This window comes from Centropristis striata, chromosome 14 (genome assembly GCF_030273125.1).
Source record: "Centropristis striata isolate RG_2023a ecotype Rhode Island chromosome 14, C.striata_1.0, whole genome shotgun sequence".
Taxonomy (NCBI): Eukaryota; Metazoa; Chordata; class Actinopteri; order Perciformes; family Serranidae; genus Centropristis; species Centropristis striata.
The window spans coordinates 31,543,823-31,567,502 of NC_081530.1; the positions used below are offsets into that span (position 1 = coordinate 31,543,823).

Genomic DNA, 23,680 nt, shown 5'->3' on the forward strand with positions numbered 1-23,680 from the left:
ATTTTTGTTTGAGGAATGGGTTTCTTTTTGCTCCACCTGCTCCTCTTCTCATTGTTTTCATCAGACTTTTACATTTAAAAAATGACATATTATGATTTACCTTATTTTCTGTCATATATATAATTATAATATAAAGTTACAGTATCAAATAATACCGGAAACATGTCTAAAATTATTTCCTGTGATCAAAAAAGAAACTGAACGCTTCTTTCCAACAGTTTTTTTAGTCTTGGCTAAAGTTAACATGTAGCTACATGCTAACGTCAGGAAAACCTGTAATCTTGGTCCCGGTGGTTGTTAATTTCTCCCTAATTTCTGATCAGGTTCCTGCTTGAACATGTTCGATTGTCAACATTAAAACATGTTCAAGTAGAATCCCAGAATACAACATGAAAATAAGCATTATAAATCCCCTTTAAAGAATCATTTTTATTATTTTAAGTGTGGCTAATTTGACTGTTCAGCTCAACTTTAAAACGCTTTCCAAGAAATCATCCAGCCTTTCCATCCACCATTAATTTCAATAAATCTAAGACAGCAGCAACTTGATTTAAAAGTTTTTTTTTTATAGATTTTTTTAAAGACTTGTGACATGAGTGGAAATGAGAAGGTGGTTGGCAGTTTGAGCTGTAACCGTGACTCCATCCTCCGTTTGGATCTTTAAGGCGGCCGAGGTGCAACCCTCTCTATTGCTCAACCTGCCTCCTCCTATAATAAAATCCTGTTTCCTGGTTAGTGAGGAGTGTTGATCACATGTGTTAGTCATATTATAATCGACACGTATCTATGATGAGAATAAAGCCTGTCTCTTCCAACAACACACCCACATTAAGCCACTGCGGCTGAAGGCACTGTTTAAACATGTGTCTACCTCGTCCACCTCCACTCCCTCCCCTTCTTCTCACTACTGCCTCCCCTCTTTTCCTCTCTCCCCACCTCCTCCTCCTCCTCCTCCTCCTCCTCCTCCTCCTCCTCCTCCTCTTCCTCCTCCTCCTCTTCCTCCTCCTCCTCTTCTTGTGGCGTCTATAGCAGGACGCAGCGCTTCTTGGGTTTGTTGTCTGGAGGCTCCAGAGCTGCCAGGATGGCCTCGTCAAACACGTTCTTTAATCCCCTCTGATGAAGAAAAGAACAACAGGGATGAGCAATATTTTCCAACTTAACAAAAGCCCTGATTGGACATTAATAAGGAATAATGACGTACAAGTGGAAGACATGGAAAAGTTGGGACATAAGCTGACTGAAAATATTACAATAAATATTACACTCTGAGGATAGTTTGGATTTATTGAAGTGGGGTTGTATGAGGAACTTTTCTATAGTCAGTATAGGTGTGAATCCCCAGAGGCCGATATTACCATATTATTGCGATTTTAAGCATTTTTACATATGCAGGGTTCGTACACTTGAGTAGTGGTCAAATTCAAGCATTTTTCAAGGACTTTCAAGGTCCATTTTCAAGCTTTTCCAGTATCTTACACCTGTGAGCACTGCCTCGGACTCTGTTTAGAAAAAATACTACATTGCTTTTCATCAACCAGTCATATGGTAATTTACGAGGCAGTCTGGACTTAAGTGCTCAGATTAATATAGCTCGCCGTTAACACATCAGTCAGAATTTTTGAGAACTGCTGGCATTTACTCCTGGAGTTCTTCATCATCTTAAAGAAGTAACAAGTGTAACAGGCTGATCTAACTGATGCTGATGTGAAAAGAGGTTCATGTGGATTTATAAAAATAGCTGGAAAAGTAGGGTGAAAGATAAATATTTAAGGAAACTTTAAAGAGTTAAATTTGAGAATGGAATCTGGTGTGGTGGTAGATTGAGAGTCCCTCATCAGAATCAGTGTGATAAATACAGGAACCTGTTTTCATCCTCCTCCTCTCTACGTACCTGTGTCAGAGCAGAGCACTCCACGTATTTGACGGCCTTCAGCTCTCGGGCCAGTTTCTCTCCGCTCTCACAGCTCAGAGCTCGCTGTTTGTTCTTGGCCAGTTTCTCCAGAGTGTTGCTGTCGTCCCTCAGATCCACCTGAGTCCCGACCAGCAGGAAGGGCGTCCGCGGGCAGTGGTGGGAAATCTCCGGCACCCACTGTGACGAGACGCGGGCAAAGAAGGAGCCGGTATTTAGTATGAAATAACACCAGTAAAGATCAAAGTCACAGGAAAATTTGTCTGATAATATTGAATAAAAATGATTATTAAATCGGAATTTCTCTATGTTTCCACGTTTTGCATGAGGGAAGATTTTCCTGTGGCTGTTCGAATGTAAATAATATTAAATTAATATTGAAGAGCTTTAAGAAAAGTTATTTTAAGTTAAAAAAAAAAAAGAAGAAGCATCAACGAGTGAGGAAGTTTATAATAATTTTAAAAGCCATTGCATGCAAAGTCTGCAATTTTTCTGTAAATCCCTCATGTTATAGATGAATATAATAAACCAAAACTGACAACACCAATGACTCAACTACAGCTCACCTTCTCTCTGACGTTCTCAAAAGAGGAAGGCGATACGACAGAGAAACAGACGAGGAAGACGTCGGTCTGAGGGTAGCTGAGGGGTCGCAGCCTGTCGTAGTCCTCCTGACCTGCAGGGGGAGACACACACACACACACACACACACACTCACATCAAACAACAAACACTGGGTACAAAATGTAGCAGGTAGGTGCAACCAGGCGGCAATCTCCGTGTCTGAGCATGGAGGCCACCAGGAAGTGCATAAAGCCTGCAATTCACCAAAAATTCCAGTAGGGGGCGCTAAGTTTGGCTGCAAAAGAAATCTGCCCATTCATTTCAGTGCTAAATTTGAAAACTTCTCACTTGATTTATTACCTCAGAAAAAATTTTCAGAGACAACATTATGGTCTCAATCGCTAGTAAAAAATCTTCTTCAAGACAATTTGATGTCAATAGTTCTAATAATGGCCCCATTTAGAAGAAAATAGAAGATAAAGAATCGTATGATTTGGGGCGTTTCTACCTTTGATTGACAGGTCACTGACAAGGCGAGCCGTCATCAGGAGAGAAGCAGAGCAATGCTTATCCATGGAAACGTGTCAATAAAGTTATATATAACGTTATATAGATAGAAAAGAGGACGTTTACCGATTTGGTCTCATAACTTTGACCCTTTCACTGTATTTTCACTTAATGACAGTTTATTTGAACATTTTGTTCAGTAAATATCTTGTTCAGCGTTTGGTTGGACTAACAGACACTCCAAGGAGTCGCTGCTCAGTTTTCTGAGGTAAGAAAGATACATTTTGTTTTTGTTTTTTTGCTAGCCAAAACTAACATCCCAGTTAATGCTCCAATTAATGCTAACATGAATTAGCAGCGGCTTCTCTCAGTCAGGTTGAGGTGTAGAGAGGCTGTAGTCAGTGATCAGATCCCTCGCGCTCCGCCACAGTCCAAATATGGTCTGCTCCGCGTATCGGAAACAAGATGGCGACGCAAGATGGCGACGAGTGTAACGCTGAACTCGAGGCTTCCAACGGGCCACAAACCAATGGGTGACGTCACGGTGACTACGTCCATTATTTATATACAGTCTATGGGTACAACAAGGGCATCATGACAGTTGTTGATATTTTTACCTGCGGTGTCAAACAGTCCCAGAGTGTACGGCTCCCCGCCGATCATCACTGTCACTGCATAGTTGTCAAAAACCTGAAGGGAGGGCGAGGGGTGAGAGAGGGAAGACGGGAGGAAGACAGAGAGGGAAGTAAACACGTGAAAAAGACATATGATCTCAGATATTGTTTAAAACAAAACAGGAAGTATGCTTCTCATCTTTAAGAGGCATGTGTGTGTCACAAGAGACACACACTCTGCACGAGGGCTCCGCAATATTGCTGTACATCTTGATATTTTGAAATCATCTCTAAAGCACTTTATAAATGTATATTTTAAACATTTCAAACATGCAACCACACATGTATGAATACTCTCGTAGTTCTGCAACATGTGTCTGCATTAAAACATTTTTGTTGAATAATAATGATACATTTATTGGTATAGTGCTTTATAAAGCTACTCAAAGACACTTTTCACTGTTTCTTGCTATTGTTTTTATCATGTAAACAAAATTAGAATATAAAAAACCCCCAGCTACAACAACACTAAGGAGTAAAGAACCGTAACAAAAATGTGTTTAAACTACAAACTACTAAGAACCATGAAAGCAATAACAGGTATGTTATATTAATTGTGGTAACTTGCATGCAAAAAGTGGAAATTATAGCCAAGTTAAATTTAACAAAACGGTATCCATTAAACCCAGGCATCTGCACGCATAGCCTTTAAACTGCTGTTAATAAATAATGATAATAATATATAAGAAATAAATATAGGCATAATGTAGGATAATACTGTAATCTGGTTCTAGTTACTGTACACAACGTGAGGCTCAGAAGCAGCAGAGGAAACAATCCAGCGATGCGGCTGACTGGAAGTGCTGCAGGTGGCGTTTGGACTATAAACAGAGACGGAGGGATTATAAGGGGGCTGTGATAAAGCCACCTTCTCATTGACGTCACTCTCATCTCTACCCACCATTTTCCCTTCACAAAAACACATGGCTCAGCAGCAGCGTTCCCAATAACGCAATTGAGCTAGCAGACGTGCATGCATGTGAACAAGACTCTGTGTACTACACCTTTAAGGGCCCTAACTGTCCTAAATATTCCCTAACCGCGACCTCTTACCTAAACCTAATTCTGCAACCACACAGCCCTTTGAAGAAGTGAAGACAAGACCAAAAAATGTCTTCACTTTCCAAATAAGTCATCTCTGTGGGGAACGGTGTGAGTTTCAGACCTTGACAAAGATAGAAGTACAAGAGCACACATAAGCAGCCAAAGGTTTCACATCATTACTGGCCTTTCACTGATTTTAGGAGGATCTTAGTTTGAGAGTATCCGAACCAGCAGCGCAGAATGTTTGGCTGGGAAAAGCAACAAAGTTTTAATAATTATATAGTTGTTTTTTCGACCCTGCACATGTCAAAAGTCAGAGGGCTGAAACAAGAAAAGACATGAAGTGTTGGAGAGGCTGGTTGTTACTTTTGGTTTTGAGAATGTGTAACAGCTCACCAACACTCAGTAATTCATTCACAGCAGTAAGCAGCTTAACAAAATATTTTGATTACAAAATGTCTCCAATAGCCCATAGCCATAGTTGTACATGTTGTATTAGCTGTTTAAGTTATAGTTAACTACTTGACAGTGCTCTGTACTATATTACTTTCTTTCTAAACACAACCATGACATGCACATCCTAAAAACTACAAACATTTAATGAATATACATGCCCTGTAAGATGGAGAGCCTGCATGTTCTTCCTGTATAAAGAAACTTGTGATGAATTACTTAAAATCAGGAATTATAAAAGTTTCAAATAAACAAAAGTTTTACTACTACTACTACTCGGACAGCGCAGGCCGATGCTGCATTCACTCCTCAGATGGTCCCATTGCCCAAGTTGGAAAGCTGCACATCCAACTTTCAACATGAGCCTAAAGTTATAATGTGAAAACAACATGGACACCAAAAAGTTGGATTTTTATCTATTGCTCGGAAGCGTTTAAATAACACATTGATAGATAGTTGCCTCCGGTATCTGCAAACGGATCAGGTGAGCGATGAAATGTTTACCAAAATTATCTCAGACTCAGAGAAAAGGAAAAACCGAAATTGTGTCAAACATTAACTTGGAACAACTTATACAGCTGCGTTTCTGACTCAGGCACAGGAAGATGACGTACCGCCCTAATCCTGAAAACAAAGCTCTGAATATGTGGTCAATTATTTCATTAACTGTGGAAAACAACAGCTGATGAGCAAAACGTCAGACCAGTTCTGTAGAAATACAAGAGACTCCGGGGTTAATTCATGTCTGGAACCAGGATAAACCTTCAGGACTGTGGAGGTTTTTAAAAGAAATCTTAAAACCCATTTTTATTCACTGGCTTTTAACTCAACATGAGCCTTTGCTCTGTTTTATTTGTTTTTGTTTGTTCTTTGTGGGTTTTTTTTAAAAATTAAGATTAATTTTAAAATTGAGGTTAATTTTAAAACCCACTTTTATTTACAGTTTTTTTTACCCAGTATGAGACTCGCTTTGTTTTAGTTGTTTTTGCTTGTTCTCTGTTTTTATTGTTGGTCCGTCCTGCCATGTACAGCACTTTGTATCAGCCAACGCTGTCTTAAAGGGCTCTATAAATAAAGTTGATTTGATTTGATTTAGGTTTGATCACATTTCACTAGAAACAAGTGTTATATTCCAATTATGATGCATTAACACTTGAAGTGGACTTTTACAAAAAGCCACAAATCATGTGAAATAACTGGCATGTTTTCACATATGATAGCATCACTTATAGTAAGGGGCTACACAAATGGTTTTCTGGGCCTTTAATAAATCAAAGGCATTAAAATGATGAATTCACTTGCTTCCTCCTTATTATCTTTACTACTGAATGTGTTTCTTTAAATCCTGTAACACTGATGAAACCCAGCTGTGAAGAGAGTTTAGCTTTGCTGCTGTTCAGGTGAACAGACTCTCCGTCAGCCCGTCTCCCTCCTGTTTCATCACTCTCGTACCTTCAGGCTGCTGCCATGTACAATAACAAGCGGCACGGCCCCAACATGCCCTCAGCCCTGTGAGAGTGGAGGTGAGCTGCAGCGGGGAGTGTTTTGCAGTCGTTGTGTCTGCTTGAATACACAGCACGGCTTCGACACGTAGACCTGCTGCAGTCTGCCGTAGCCTGCAGACACGGTTTGGTTTTAATGAAGCTCCGTATGCACAGACAGGTTCCACATTAACTGGAGGATGTATAGCCTGTAGGAGAGGAAGCTGCATCCAGTATTACAAACGTGGATTGCAGCTCGGTTTACTCCGGCATCTGTTTGGTCTTTATTTAAACAGGCAGGCTCACAGCAGGGGACTGGAAATGCTTGTTGCACAATTACGCCTACTTCTAGGTCTGCAGTGAACCTCAATATTCTTCAGTTTTGACCAAAATGTGTCCATGGTACCGGGTATCAAACTTACAAGTATTGAAGGCATTCAATCTGTGTTTAATGATATAAAATGATGGCAGAAAAAAACAAAACAAATCACAACTCTCCCACAACAAAAGAAGAGCTAAACTGAATACAAACTAAAGTTTTAAAACAAAACTTATAGCCAAAACAATGCAACTTTAAACGCCTGTATTTAGTCCAGTTTTTGTTGTGCTGAACCCGTCATGGCCTTCGGCTGCATGCAACTGCAGGCACAATAGACTGTATGAAGATGAATGCACGTTATGTCGAACCAAAGTTCACAAGTGCCAGTTACGCCCAGAAACTTTTAGCCATACGACATTGTGTACAGTTACACCCCGAGCATTTAGGCAGGTAAACAGTTTCTGCTAAACTTGCATTGCAGAAAACAACACTTGAAACTACACAGCAAAGATGCTCAGAACTTCAGAATGCATTACTTCCCAAACACATGCATTTTTACTGTAGTTTTAGTGATAAAGCACCCACGCTTATGACAGATAAATGAGACTTGTGAGAGTTTGTAACAGCCTCCATTTACTCCAATTAATCAAGAATTTACTCTGTTTTCTGATTCTCTGTTCACCATGCAGGCATGCATGAAAAACAACATTTTCGCCAAGAATTCAAGGAAACACAGGGTGAGCAATTATCATACAAATGCTCATTTATAGATAAAGGATTCCTTTAAAATTACAAGTGCTGAGATCTTCTCTCAGACTCATTATGCTCAGACTCTTTCTGACCCATTTCTGTTTTTAGAACAAAAACTCAGACAAAAAAGGAACGCCGACACGGCACATTGTTGAGTTTTAAATAGCCAAAATGACAAAGAAATACTCTTAAAGTTATTTTAATGGTGGTCATACTTTGACTTTCCAGTAGTTTATGTTGCACTGGGTAAGTTGGCACACATACACACTCACCAACACGCAGAGGTGAAATACTTGTCAGTTCAAGTTTAGACAGAAACACAGAGTGATGTGTTGAGGCAGGAGCCATGGAGACACACACAACAAATCTCAATAAAATACAAACGCCACACACACAAACACTCATTGTTTACACACACACACACACACACACACACACACACACACAGACACACACTAAAGCATACACAGTTTGTGATGATAATGTGTTTGGGCAGAGCTCAGACTGCAGAAGCTGCTAGAAACAGTCTGATCACAACACACTGGTTACTGTGGAAAAGAGCTGCAGCTACATGGAGAAGTGACCAGTTCATGCTTCTGTTATTTAGCATTACAATAACTTTACGTTTCTCTGTAACTGACGTACGTTTTGCTCATTCACATTGTGACACGCTGCATTGAGATCTCACAGAGAATCAACTCTCCGCTTGAACTGAACTCCCCAACAAAGACGCTCCAGATAAAATGTCACGGCTGCGACATTAAAGTCTGATAAGGCGACGTGTTTGCGAGGGATTATTTCCTGGAGGAGACTTCCTCTCGCCTGATTCTTCTTATTGTGGTGGCTGTCAGCTGACTGACAGGAAGCAGCTCAACGAGATGCAGCACTGATGTGAAAATGCTCAACACAAATGCAGTGAAGTGAAGATGAAACAAAAAGTTTGTGGTGATAGATCTCATACTGAAAGTAAAGAGAAGAACAAACAGCAGCGGTTGCAGGAGGACGAAGAGCGCGTGTACAAACAAAAGCATAAATAATATTATCATTTAAAGTTTAGGCTCCAAGAAAACTCCAGGACTAATTTGACCCATGATGGCTTCATGATAATAAATTGCAGTCATCAGTTGTGCTTATTGGTGTCAAAGGTTTAAGATAAAACCAGTGTTTGGCATGGTGTAATAGTGCTGTTACTAAAAATAGAATTACTGCAGGAGCATAATGTTACGTGTGCAATAAGAACAATAAGGGTCATAAAACAATGGGACAATAGGCAATAAATATGACTTAATTGCTTTTGACGGATCAAACTATTAAGCAGCCTGCATGAGTGAGAGATATGTCATCAGTATTATTATAGTTGTCACTCACTATGGCGGAGGATTAGTAGCATTGAGAAGTGAACATATACAAAAACAAGAAGTAATGTCATAATCTTACTGGGAAAAAGTCTTAATATCAAGAGTCCTGGTATTAGGATTTTTTTTTTTTATATATTTGGAAACTTAATTGTCATTTTGTGATTTAATTGGGCAGGAAATCATACTAAAGCTACAAATATTAATTAGTGAAAGTCCTAACTTCTGTTACACATTTTATTTCATAAATATTAACATTTATTCTTAAAAAACTAGGACTTTATTCCCAAAGTACGACCACTGTAACCTCAGAATAATACTTTTTTAACACATCAACTTTATTCTGAAAACGATGCAACTTTATTCTGAAAACGGTGCAACTTTATTCTGAAAACGATGCAACTTTATTCTGAAAACGATGCAACTTTATTCTGAAAACGATGCAACTTCATTCAGAAAACGATGCGACTTTATTCTGAAAACACGTTTTTATTTATTTAATAATACAAATTAATTCTTTAATCTCAATTTATTCTTGAAATATTACAAGATAATTCTCAGACTACTACAAAGAATATTACAACTTTATTTGCAGGATATTACGACATAATAATTAGGGCTGCAACTAACGATTATTTTCATTATCCATTAATCTGTCGATTATTTAAACGATTAATTGATTAGTTGTTTGGTCAATAAAATGTTGAAAAATATCAATCAGTGAATCACAAGATGACGTCCTCAAATCTCTTGTTTTGACCACAAACCAAAGAGATATTCAGTTTATTGTCATAAAGGAACAAAGAAACCAGAAATATTCACATTGAAGAAGTTGAAATCAAAGAATTTGGACTTATTGTCTTTAAAAAAACTCAAACCAATTATTCGATTATCGAAATAGTTGACGATTAATTGAATAATTGACTATTGTTAGATTAATTGAATAATTGTTGCAGCTCTAATAATATATATATATATATATATATATATATATATATATATATATATATATATATATATATATATATATATATACAATCAGAGTTCTTGACACACTATTTATAAATTGTCTCTCTTTTAAATATTTCTATTTGGAATAAGGATTTTTGTACTTTTTGTACTTTGATTTGTCAGGTCTTCATTACTATACTTAATATATGACAATATATATGGATATTGTGACAAAATGACATAAAGTGAGATATTGTATTCTATCCAGTTGACCCTCACTTACAGTAGGTGCTCGAATAAAAACGTGATGTAAACATGACGAAAAATAAAGAAATTGTTGGTGTTGGGACAGACCTGACATATTCAAAGCAAATGGTTAAAAATAATGGTGTGGGGGGGGGGGGGGGGGGGGGGGGAAGACAGTCAGACAGGAAGAGGAAGATAAAGATGAGTCAGCACTGTTGGTTCTGCAATCCTCTGATCAAACTGTGCTGACTACTGACAGAGAGAAAAAGAGATGGAGATGGAGAGAGAACGAGTGAGGGGGTTCTGATAGAAAACAGGAGAGAATTACTCAACAAATTGCAGTCAGCAGTCAGTGAAGCGTCCCATCAATTAGGGATGTTTAAGATATTTCCAGTCCTGCCTGTCAACAGTCAGTCAGCTGTTTTCATAAAAAGTCAGAGTCTGCAGGATCGGTGGAGCTGAGGTGACACTCTGGACCACGCTTTCTATCTGCAGAGCCTCAGAGGAAACTTCCTCCTCCAGCTGCTTCAGCAGGTCACAACAACTAAAGTAGAAAATCTATCAGTAAATGTCGGGACTCTCACAGAGAATCTCCTGTATGAGAACTTACAGTTGCATTCAAGTAAGCAACCACTCATATACATCTAAAAACACAAACACACACAGAGGGTTGTTATCCTGAGAATCCACCCAAACAGCACGCACCGGATACATTCTGGTTTGGCTATCAGCAACACAAAAACAACTTTAAACTGCTGCGTTTCATGAATGCATGTGTTGAAAACACTGGCAGGGTGGAGGTTTGATTCCCACTGGGTCCAGCTCTCTGATAATGGCACATCAAAGGAATAGTTTGATATCCTGGGACATTATTTTTGTGTAAACAGTGAGCTTTGGAGGTGCTGGTAGGCGTAATTTCATTGTTTTCCACTGCATGAAATGGCTCGACTCTACTCGACTCTTTTTTGGTTTTCTATCTGCAAAACTTTTTGGTTAGTACCTCATTTATATTACTTTTGCTGGTACCACCTAGCCTGGGTATACCCATACTGCCTTGCGTGCTCGAATTTCATTTCAAACCTCCATCCAGTCTGGAAACCAGAGAGGTTTCTTAGCCCTGTTTTAGGGATCCAATCACAGAGCGGGGAGGGACGGCAAGACGATGACGCGTACTACTCGGCACTTGGAAGCTTGTAGTTTTCTTTCGGATCCAACATGGCTGCTGCAGACGCGAAACTCTCTTTAGCTGTAGATGGTGTTTTAAATAGTTTAGAGCGAAAGTTGAAAGGCGAAAGGTCTCTCGGCTAATAGCCCCGTTACCGTAACGCCGGTGATCTGGCTACGAGCTGGGGGAGATCACCGGCTTTACGGTAGCGGGGCTATTAGCCGCTAGCGGTGCTAATAGCCCCGCTACCGTAACGCAACTGGCTACGAGCCGGGGGACAGCGGAGCCCCCAGAGACCCGCAGCAGCTTGTTTATTGCCCATAAAATCAGTGGATGTGTGTGGCTGAATGACATGAGGGGGAATAAAGCGTGAAAATAAATCTTGCAGAAAGCGAGAACTGGAGAAGCAAAGCAGCAAGCAACACTCTCTCACAGACACACACACAACAAACATCCATTTCTGTTGCTCTACTACGTCATCGGGTATAACTGATATGATTGGCTAAGAGCTACCTACAGACGCTTTTGATAGACATTCTAATTGCCCAATAAACGGCTCCAGAGGATCGTAAACCACACCTCCTCTACGGAGAAATGCATTGTTGGTTGCCAGACTAGACCTCTTTGAGATTAGTCTGGTGTTAGCCAGGCTGGTACCACCTTGATCAAGGTTCAAAGTTAGCCAATACTAGGAGGTAGAATTAAAAAATCTTACTGGAAAAAAATCTTAATATCAAGAGTCCTGGTATTAACAGATTTTTTTTATATATATATTTGGAAACTTAATTGTCAATTTGTTATTTAATTGGGCAAAAAATCATGCTGAAGCTACACATATTAATTGGTGAAAGTCTTAATTTCTGTTACACATTTTATTTTAGAAATCTTAACATTAAGTCTTAAAACACTAGGACTTTATTCCCAAAGTACGACCACTGTATCCTCAGAATAATAATTTTTTTAACGCATCAACTTTATTCTGAAAACATGTCTTTCTTTATTTGATATTACATAATACTACTCGACTCTTTTTTGGTTTTCTATCTGCAAAAGTTTTGGTTAGTACCTCATTTATATCATTTTTGTTGGTACCACCTTGATCAAGGTTCAAAGTTAGACAATACTAGGAGGTGGAATTAAAAAAATACTGCAGAGCACTGATTGGGCAGAGAGTACCATCACTAGTGTGACACAGGAAATCCTGCACAAACATTTATAAGTAAACAAGCTACTAGTCCTGTCATGATAACCACATCTTGTTGGATGATGTATTGTCCCAGAAGTGATTGCCATAAATGATATTGCCATTTTAAGACAACAAAATGCATAGCAATGCAAGTACAGCCTTTTTAAACAACAATTCACTTGTAATTTGTATATGTCTGTGTTTGTTTTGCTCTGGGGTTTTTATTCTCATTCAGCACTGTGTCCAAGTCTTTTATTGGTTGGAAAACCCTGCTTTCATTCTGACATAACAGTATATACACTACAGGCCATATTGTAGGATATATAATATGTATATAATATTTTTTGTTCAGCTGGATAAGTCAATATTGTTCTACACACCTATGAGCGAATCTACACAGATAGATAGATAGATAGATAGATAGATAGATAGATAGATAGATAGATAGATAGATAGATAGATAGATAGATAGATAGATAGATAGATAGATAGATAGATAGATAGATAGATAGATAGATAGATAGATAGATAGATAGATAGATAGATAGATAGATAGATAGATAGATAGATAGATAGATAGATAGATAGATAGATAGATAGATTATTCATCCTCGAAGGGAAATTCGGTTGTCTGGACTGAACACACTATGTACATTAAGCCGTACAATTCTCACAGTAGTTTCATTAAACGTTATGGCGATTACCGCAAGTATGATCCACGTTACAAAAAAACAAAAAACATAAAAGAACCTTGTACCAAAAGTGTGTCAAGTCAAGTGGAGCTATACCATGGAAGGGAAAACAGCATTTGTTACCTTTGGACTGAGCCAGGCTAACAGATTTCTTCTTTTCCCAACTCATAATGCGAAGCTAAGCTAAGAATAGTAAATTAATAAGCTTATTTTTCAAGTATTTTTTTTTCATTCTGTTAGCAATAATTCCTATCAGTCATGTCAAGCAAATAGATGGGTTGTAAACTAAGTTTAAATCATTATATTTGACCTCAAATGTCATTAATAATCCCTCAGTTAGGAGGAAACTATGTGAACACTGTAAATACAGAAATGTCTAATTTGTGTAGTTTTTTTGTACTTTGATTTACTGGGCACATGCTTTTTAGTTTTCGTGACATAACAGATCATAGCGCACCTAAACATCTGTTCCTTTTAAGTCTGTTGAATCCAGACAAACTGTAAACACGTATCACTTCCTGAGAGACAGGAAAGAGCTACAGTACAGGGGCTGATTGTTGAGAACAATATAGGTGGAAAATCCTGCTACTGTACATTTACAGAATGTCACTTTCAGTGTGAGTGGATTTGTCCATTTTGTTACTCACCGTAGGGACGTATTCAGAGGGAAACTTGTTGGTGGTGTAGGAGATGAGCAGGCAAGTCTTTCCCACCGCACCGTCACCCACAACCACACACTTTATAGTCTGCATCTGAGGAGGAGGAGGAGGAGGAGGAGGAGGAGGAGGAGGAAGGAAGTGAAAGAGAGAAGAGCGACAAAGAAAATCTATTGTTATTGACAAGATCACTGGAACCACTTCTTTACTTCATACCTGAAAAGATTAGAATTAGAGATAAAAACCTGCCCAAACAGGATTAGGTTTGTGAATGTAGACCAGTATCAATACACCAATAATAAACTACAATTCATTTCAATGGTACAGCTTCATAAAAGGCAAAAAGATTAATTATTTTTCAGTTCCACGTCTGGACAAATGAAATATCCAGATTTTTTAATTGTTTTTGAAACGTGCATTATGTAATTTTCTTCCACGAGGGGTTTCTCAATTAAACCAATAACAAAAGATGCTGTCATTGCAGGAGCCTTTTCACAGTTGGAATTCCTGCAGAGTTAATTGTTCGGGAGGTTTTTGTCTGGAGCCGAATAATCCGCAGAGAAACCCTGAATAAAGCAGTTTCACCTTAGAAATCAATTTTTCTCTGACATTGTTCTGCACACCGCTGGAGAAATTTGCTCGGCTTGCTTCATTACTTTTTTGCACAAGATTAAAGGGAAATATTTGAAACTTTACTCCAAAGTAGAGCTGAAATGATAAGTTAATAATAAATGGAAGGCGAATGACAAAAAAATTAATCATCAACTTCTTTGATAATCATTCAAGTCATTTAAAGCCAACATGCCAACCATTCACTGCCTTCTTAAATGTAAATATCTGCTGTTTTTCTATCATATCAAATAAAAATTTGATGGGTTTTTGGACTCTTGGTTGGGCAAAATATGATGCGGAAACTTTTCTGGGCAGTGATAAATAGCAGGAAATCATTTCTGGCAGACACTTTAATGATCTTGTTACATCCTGGCTGGTTGGTAAAACGTTTTAGGTACCTGTCCAACTTGAAACATAATGACTGTAAACAAAAAGGAACTAGAGACCCTGTTACAATGGGAACACCAACCTCAACGCTAACGGACTAATGACCCCTTTTCCTATTTCCTACCCTCCTACTTCTGGTACCATTGCTCGGACCACACCCGTCTTCGAACTTGGCCTTTATTTTGTTTCATGACTGCATATAAATACCTGGCAAAGTATTCAAAACTGCTGATGTGGTAGTTCTGCTACAGTAGGTGTCTCCAGAACCACATTTTGCCATAATGACAAACACACAGGCTCACACGGTAGAAACAGCACCGTATTTTCTTGTATGTTTCATGCTTTGAGCGCCCGTTAGCAGACTGAGTGGAAGACAGAAACAGTGGTTTGTGTAACGCCGTGTTCACAACTACACACTGGCTGGAGATCCTGTGACCACCCAGACGCCGGGCAGCTAACAGACCCAGGCTGGCGCTTCATTAAGGGAGACAATGGTAAAGGGGTATGGGCTGCCCCTTCATCACTGGCTCTTTGTTTGGGCCTTTTGGCAGAGGCAGCACTCAGCTAGACTCTGATGAGTCAGGGACAAGTTAACTGGTCATCTGTAGGGACGATGGCCGGTTCTGTCTGCAGAAGTTGCTTCTCAGAGATATTTCACAAACACATGCCGACAATTCTGGAAAAATGCAGCAATTAGATGCGATCTGTCTCTTAAATGCACCATTGTTTCTTCTACACGCTGCATCAAGTTGCTGCATCGACTGTTTGAGATAATTCCTTTCATTACTGGTTTGATTTAGTTTTAATTTTACTTAACAAACTACTCTACTCTGTGAAGTTGCATATTTTACAGAAGCACTCATTAGTTATCAGATGCCCATTGCTAAAAAGATTTGTTGAATTGATTTGTCAAAAGACAACACCTATAATCATCCCTATAAAAAGGAAAAAAAATCCTATATTTGCACCTTTTCAGCCTCTAAAATGTGAGGATTTGCTGTTTTTCTCAGTCTAATTGTCATTAAATAATTCTGTATGTAAACTTTATACATTTTTGCAAGCATTTACGGTGTTATTTTGTCCTTTGTGTTTTTGCTGGGAGATGTATGTGTGCACTCTCTTGCGAATACCTTTTAATTGTTCCATCTGAGATGAATACAGTCATTTCAGTTGAATTGAACTACACTGAATGCATAAAAGGGATATTAATGTATGTGTATTTATGACCACATGTCAACTGTGTGTGTTGTAAAACTGAAATGATTAATCAATCAACAGAATTAAGAATTAACCTGCAAATATTTAGATTATAAATAATTGTTTCAGTCAATTTTCAAGTTAAAAAAATTATCTCAAATCTGAGGACTTGATAACATGCTGTTGGTTGGATTACAACTAAAGCCATTAAAATCTGAGTTCTGATTCATAATAACTACATAATTGTTGTTTATGGCCCAAATATCTTGCATGCATCTATATATTTCTCCTGAAAAACATTAACATGTGCTTGCTGTGAAAACAGACTTCCCTCATGGGAAAACACAATATATATCAAAAAAGCAATGACATTTAGTTTACAATTATATAAATAAGAGAGACAACAGCTTATTCATATGTTGTATGAGAAGCTGAAACCAGTGACTGTAAGCAATTATTAAAATATTTGCTGATTAACTTCCTGTTAATCAACTTCAGCTACAACTTACTCTCAGCTACAGCTAAAGGCATTTATCATAAAAACAGAAGGTCTTTACAATGTGAAATGAAAGCAAAGGTAAGGTCCTTTTGGTTTATATATAGAAAGATTAAATAAACATAACAACAATTTGAATGTATCCATTTTCTGTGAGGTGAAATTTCTGCCTGTAAAAAACTATATAAAAAACTGATGCTGTTATTCCTTTAACCCTCTGGAGTCTCCAAAAGCGCCAAAGCATTACTTCGTCATGACATCAGACGTTAAAAAAAAAAAACAGCACCGAGCCCTATCATAAATTTACCTCTAAAGTTCTGGCTGTAAACTCCATGAGGCCAGTTTCAGTTTGATGATGATATTACAAGTAAAACTGGTGACAAGGTCAAATATATTTTGTATAAAATGATAGAACTGGATGGAACCCTCTTATGTTATATTTGCAACCTTTGTTCACATTTGCAACATTTCGAATTCTTCATTGAGCATGATAGTGTTTTGTTTGTTTCAAAATCACATTCTTTGTTTCTTTTGGGTTAAAACTGTTGATCCATTAAGTAGGGATGAAAAAAGAATTATCAGGTCATATAAGTGAGGTTGTGATGAAAAAAAATAGACCAACATGGCATTTAAACATTTTTTTAAGCGGTGTATACAGGCAGGATGAAAAGGATTCAAAAATTGACAAAATAGCCCCAGACTCCATAGAGTTGCCTTTTCATATTGTTGCCTTTTGGCAACTGAGACATCACATAAGACAGTTTATAATCCATTAACCAACTTCAGACAGCTCAAATGTATTTAATTTAAAGTTTCTGAGCTATAACTTAAGTTATAACCATCTAATTTCATCACACTGTTAAAATAATCACCTAGGTCATTTTTGGTCAAAATGTTTTTTTTTTGCCTAAATCATCTCCTCATGACGCCGACCACCTGTGGTAAAATCACCTACATCCTCAGTTGATCAGATCATGTGATTTTACCCCTTTAAGATCATCACTTCTTTGACAATTTGCCACATTCATAGTCATCAGATAAGAACCCAGCAAAGAAGAGCTAGAGGGAGATTATTTAGTTATCAGTTTAGTTTATCAGTGTTTTATTGTTGACACTAATATTGGTAACACTTTACTCTAAGGTGTCTACATAAGAGTGACATGAGCGTGTCATAAACATGACATGGGATGTGTCATGAACATTAATGACACTTTGAAGTAACATTAATGCTCATGATACTTGTCATGTCATGTTTCTGACAGGCTTGTGTGACTCTTATGTAGACACCTTCAAAATAAAGTGTTACCATATCTTGCTTAAGTCACAAAGGCATGTTCAAAAAATTGCCTAAGTCATTTATTTCTCTTAAGTTACATAATTTACACACAGTGTTATTACTATGCCAATAGCCATCCTTTGTTACATCCTTTTTGAGTGAAATGATCAATAAATGTCATATGTTACACTTTTGGTGAAGTTTTTTTGTGTTTCCTGCAAAACTTGAAAAAATTAGTTAGGCGATTATTTTAACAGGGTGGCGATATTGTTGCCTTTTGACAGCTGAGACATCACATAAGACAGTTCATAATCCATTAACCAACTTCAGACAGCTCAAATGTATTTAATTTAAAGTTTCTGAGCTATAACTTAAGTTATAACCATCTAATTTCTCTAATGTGTTTCAGCTTTACAGTCACTTCCGCATAGAAAACAGTGGCAACAATTTACAAAAACACAATTATAGTCTATGTCGCAGGCTAGCAGTTTGTTTGTACATAGTGAAAGTTATGAAATGATTATATTACTACTTGTTGACTGTATTAATGAGCAACTAACTAGCTGTTAAAGGCTGAAAAGTTTCCTCCAGTGAAGCTAGCTGTGAAGTGATGTCGGTGGCTAACGTGAAGCTACATCCCCAGCCCCCCACCCAAAACAAAAACACCTCTTTAAACGAGTTTAACGAGACTATAGCAACAACACGTCCAAGGGACTAACATGTAAACTGACTCACTGAAACTCCCTCTAATGTTTCCTCACCGGTAACTTTTCACAAGAGAGTTAGCAGCTAGCAGAGTTAGCTAAAGGAAGCGTTTGTTTTGACAGCTGCCGGCTAGCATAGTTAGCTGTCAGCAGGCTAACAGTCACAGCGTTCAGTATACAAGGAGTTATTCTAAAGTGTCCTGGTGTTTCTCTGTTGATGTTTCAGTGTTTATCGTCAGTAAATCGCAGGTAAAGACAGTGACAGCTACTACCTCGTCTCTTCTCTTCTCTTCTCAGCCGCTGGAGTGCTGGTAATGTGGTGCTGCGTTCAGGTGCTTCCCGTAAACTTCCCTTTCCCCCGGTGCGGAAGCCGGAAATATGACACGTGGTGTGTTCAGGTTCCGCTGGATTTATTGGTGGTAATATTAGTAGTGATTTTGTGTTTCCGTAAGGTCATCTCTGATTTCAAATGTCAAGACCAATAATTTTAGCTTGTAAATTTGTTTAAAGAAATCAAAACTCGACATGTATACAATAAATTGATTTCCATCTTCTACCCCTTGAGGTCAGACAGGCTACATCACTAGCCTCTTTTAAATCCATACTGAAAACTTTCTTTTATCGCAAAGCCTTTTTAACTACTTAATCGCTTGGTTGTTTTTCTCCCCCAGCTCTTGCCACTTTCTATGTTTTGACATTTGTAATTCCAACTTGTCTGCATTGCACTTTGCTTTGTTGTTTTATTGTCATTTTTATCTGTCATCCACTGTGTTTTTATCTCTTGTCTGTAAAGTACTTTGTAAGTTTGTTAAGAAAAGTGCTATACAAATAAAGTTTATTATTATTATATTATTATTTATGGTGAGGTTTAAATATTTCAGTCAGTGAAGGCAGCATAGGACTGGTCAGATCAGCAACATGTTTCATTAAACATTTAGAGGTTTGTTGCACATTCACTGATCTTTAAACCAACTATATGTGGTGAACTGCTATTTACATTGAACATGACCATTTCTTCATTATATTTTAATATATAACTCATAAACGCCTCACGCAGTCTACTGAGGAGTTCCACAGACTGAAACCTGGCTGATTTCTCAGTGACCACCAGAGGGAGGTGAAACACATACTGTTGGGGTTTTTAAGGTTACTGCACTAAAAAGAGTGAAGAGCAATTTTAGATGCTTTAGTACAACTCAGGGGCAGTGACATGGCATTTATTTGCTGTCAGCTCTGTCCCCAATGTGCTCGGCCCCTTTTTTCATCTACTTCTGGCATTTTCAAAGATTTTTGGTCAGCTGTAGGTGTGTGTATGTGCATGACTAGTGTATGTTTCAACTCTGTACACTCATTATGATCCTCCTTTGAAATTTCCCCTTTATATACTGTGACTTAGTATGTCGTAGTACAAGAACATGGCTGTATCATCTTGTCACATTTGGCACAATAACATATACAGCATGAGGGTGTCATATTCAATTTCAATTTGAAATCGAGAATGAACTTCAGTTTCAACGATCAAAATCAGGATTAGCAAAATTGGAAATTTGACCACATGGTCTTATATATACAAGGTCTATATCTATATCTATATATCTATATCTATCTATCTTCTATCTTCTATCTATCTATCTATCTATCTATATATATATATATATATATATATATATATATATATATATATATATATATATATATATATACATACATACATATATACATTTAATTTATTATTTTTTATTTATTTATTATAATTTATAGAATATTTAGAATTCTGCTTGATACAAATATTTAAAATCAAATTGTGATACCCCATGTATATATATATACATTTTATTTTATTTTAAAAAGTAATTTTATTTATTTATGTATATATGTATTTGTTTTTAATTGTGCACAATTCATATAATTATATAAAATATAATTAATTATATATATTTTCAGGATTTTTTTTTAGATAAACTGTATAAACGGTTGTGTAGACAGAGGTAAAAAATTAGGGATGAACAATATGTATATATATTGCTACAGATAAATTATTGGCTGATAATACGAAGCCAAATAGTTTTCACTGAATTAACAAGTGTAGACTCAACAAACTCTTGGTCAGGTCAGCAGAATTTAGTAAATATTGGGCAAAATGCTCGATAAAAGCCAAAGTTTGTAGCTTTTGTGCATTTAAAATAAAATAAACATAGGTGCAGGTAATAGGTTATGAAAAAAATCCAAATCATGAATAAAAATGGTTTTCCCTGCCATATATTCCTGTGAATGGATGCATGGAAGCCAAATGATCCTCCTGTTTCACTGAACAGATATTATATAATAGAGAAAGACAATAAGGAGCTGGATTCTACCAAGATACATCAGAGCTGTGGACTCGAGACATGACTCTTCTAAGTCACAAAAATGAAAATGTGAGACTTGACTCCCTAAAGTCTGAACTTTACTCAGGCCTTATTAGCTCTATGAATTAATCAATGGTTAAACACTGATACATCTGATCGATTTAATGTCTGGATTTCATCTAAACATAGCATCTGGTTGGCTGTAGGAAATAAAAAATCAATAAAAGATCTCATCTTGTGAGTTTCTCAGGTGATTTATTAGGCTAAACCAAAAAAGGAGCAGGAATAGATGGAGAGTTTATTAATAGGAAATCAATGGAGCAACATGAAAGGCAGGGACAAAATATGAAAGACCTTCTGAATTATGTCTTTAATAGGTGTTTGTTTTGGCTGTGGTGGCTGGCAGCGGTGTACTGTAAGTGGAGGGGGGCTCGCTGAGGGAAAGGCCAGCTGACCTTCAGTGGTAACGCAGCAGAAAAAGAGATAATTACAATGCAAGGCACTTCTCCGTTAGCCTTTCCCTCCGGAAGGCTTCTCTCTTTCTCTCACTTCACAAGCATTTCATCGCACTTTGATCTCTCCTCATTGCTCTCTTTTTTTCTTCTTCTTCTCTTTGTTGCTGCCTCCTGGTTTCTCTCTTCTCTCTCACCTCCTCTTCATCTTTCTCTCTCTATGTGTGTGTGTGTATGTGTGTGTGTGTGTGTGTGTGTCTATCAGTCGCTCACCCATGGCTAACCGGGGGGATGGATGTCAAGGACGTTGTGCTGCTTGTCTCCCAAAGATAATCCCATTAAACTCAGGAATTTAATTATAGATTATCTCACACACTCACACTCACACACACACACACACACACACACACTGACACTCACACAACCATGCACACACACACACACACACACACACACACACACACACACACAGGGATACATAAATGCATGCACACTCAGCAACGTGCACACAGGTGCACGGTGCACCTGCCTCCGAACAGAAACACATGTAAATACAGAAACTGTTACACCAACATAATACTCAGCCATGCAGAAACATTTTTTATCTCGCACAAAGGTAACACACAAAGACACACACACACACACACACACACTGGCTTCACCCTGTTGCCCTGTCAATGTGTATCAGTGTCACCCTCCAGTCGGCATTAACAACTTCACCAGTCTGTTTATAGAGCAGGAAGGATGCAGCACAACATGATTTTGCAGTGAACAAAGGAAGTCAAACAAATTACTCACCGCTGCACATCTGAACTCTGCAGCTGCCAAACAGGATGAATGTGCAGGAATTTTTAGGCACACTGACGTTAGTTTGTTTGTTGTGTGTTACTGTAGGCGTTTGGCATTTTACCATCAATAAATCATCATCGTATGAGTAATTAGTAATAGTTATAGTAGTTTATGACACTTAGGTTATGTAAGTTATAAAAGTTGTTCCTGATGCCTTTAAATATATTTCCTAGTCCACTGTTGGATCAGTTTTAAGTCAGTCTGCAAGTTGCAATAAACTGCAGCTACCCATAGCAATAATACTTCATGCTGTGTTACCAGTAAAGTGAAACTAACTTAACTATGGGTGAAAGTTACAAGCGGGGGAAAAAAAGCAAGAAAACCCAAAGCCAGCTGGCTTCCTCTGCTCGAGCTTGCAGCTATACGTCTGGTGAACCAATTATTTCCCCCGAAAAACGTCAATACAGTTGTTATCTTTAATCAAGATATCCAAGATGTCCTTTAACTCACATGTAACTCACTTCAAGGACGCTGCAAAACTCATGCACAACCTGTGTCAAAAACAGAAATACTTGCAGTTGTTACTTTGAGGCTACATAACTACAGATGTTCACTATCAGGCTGCCTGAATAATTCCTATATTCACTGAGGTGAGGTTGTATGAGGTCCTTATTCATAGGCAGTGTATTTACCTACATTAGATGGTGGTCAGCACACCGTCAGTTTAGAGAAGAGGGCAGTTATGCGATGCAATGTAATGCTGTGAACGGGGGAAAGGAAAACATATTTCTGTCACCTAAATCAAATAATTTAGTCAAAATTGGAGATTGGAATTTTGAAATGTCCAACTTCCTAGCGTTCCAGGTGCACAAAGTCAAATGCGCATAAAAGTTTTTGTGTTCCCTTGGGGTGTTTTTTGTCTTTTTCAGAAATGTACTAAACAGGAGATGGAAACACTTTTCAGAATAAGTTCTGACGTAGCGAACAAATAACCCAGATCACTGATCAGCTGTTTCCTCTGACATGAAAGAACAATTATAAGCTGCCAAATGTCATCCAATTCCCTGAAGAATTCTCTCCATTTTCTCTCGTTGGTTGCCAAAGTTGTCCGATTAGCAACCTTTTTGTTGTTGTGGTTTTCTATCTTCCTCTTCTCCTGTTTCCTGATGGATTAGCCTACAGTAATGCATCACACTGCCATCTTCTGACCAAAGTACATTACTGCAGCTTTGTTTATTTGCTCTAAACCAGCTGATGGAAACGGCCCTAATTTGCATTTTCTTTAACGCTACGTTTTTTTAAAATTTAACTTCAAAATTCACTTAAATTTTAATGGAAACATGGCTAGTGAGTATCAGTGGAAGGTCGGGGGTTTGATCCCTGACAGGCAGTCTATAAGTGTGTTAATATATGTAAGATACTTCTTGGGTAAGAAACTGAACCTCAAATCTCTCTCTGTGTAATCTG

The 23,680-nt window shown here is 37.8% G+C and overlaps 1 protein-coding gene across 1 annotated transcript; it reads right to left on the reverse strand.

Moving 5' to 3' along the window:
• Positions 1-975: 975 nt before the first annotated feature.
• On the reverse strand, positions 976-18,960 carry LOC131985435 (cell division control protein 42 homolog). Its single transcript, XM_059350550.1, has 6 exons — positions 18,897-18,960; positions 13,944-14,048; positions 3,598-3,670; positions 2,476-2,585; positions 1,892-2,089; positions 976-1,113 (listed from the first exon to the last, which is right to left on the reverse strand). The coding sequence occupies exons 2-6, from the start codon at positions 14,046-14,048 to the stop codon at positions 1,024-1,026; spliced, it is 576 nt and encodes a 191-aa protein (XP_059206533.1). The 5' UTR covers positions 18,897-18,960; the 3' UTR covers positions 976-1,023.
• Positions 18,961-23,680: the final 4,720 nt, after the last annotated feature.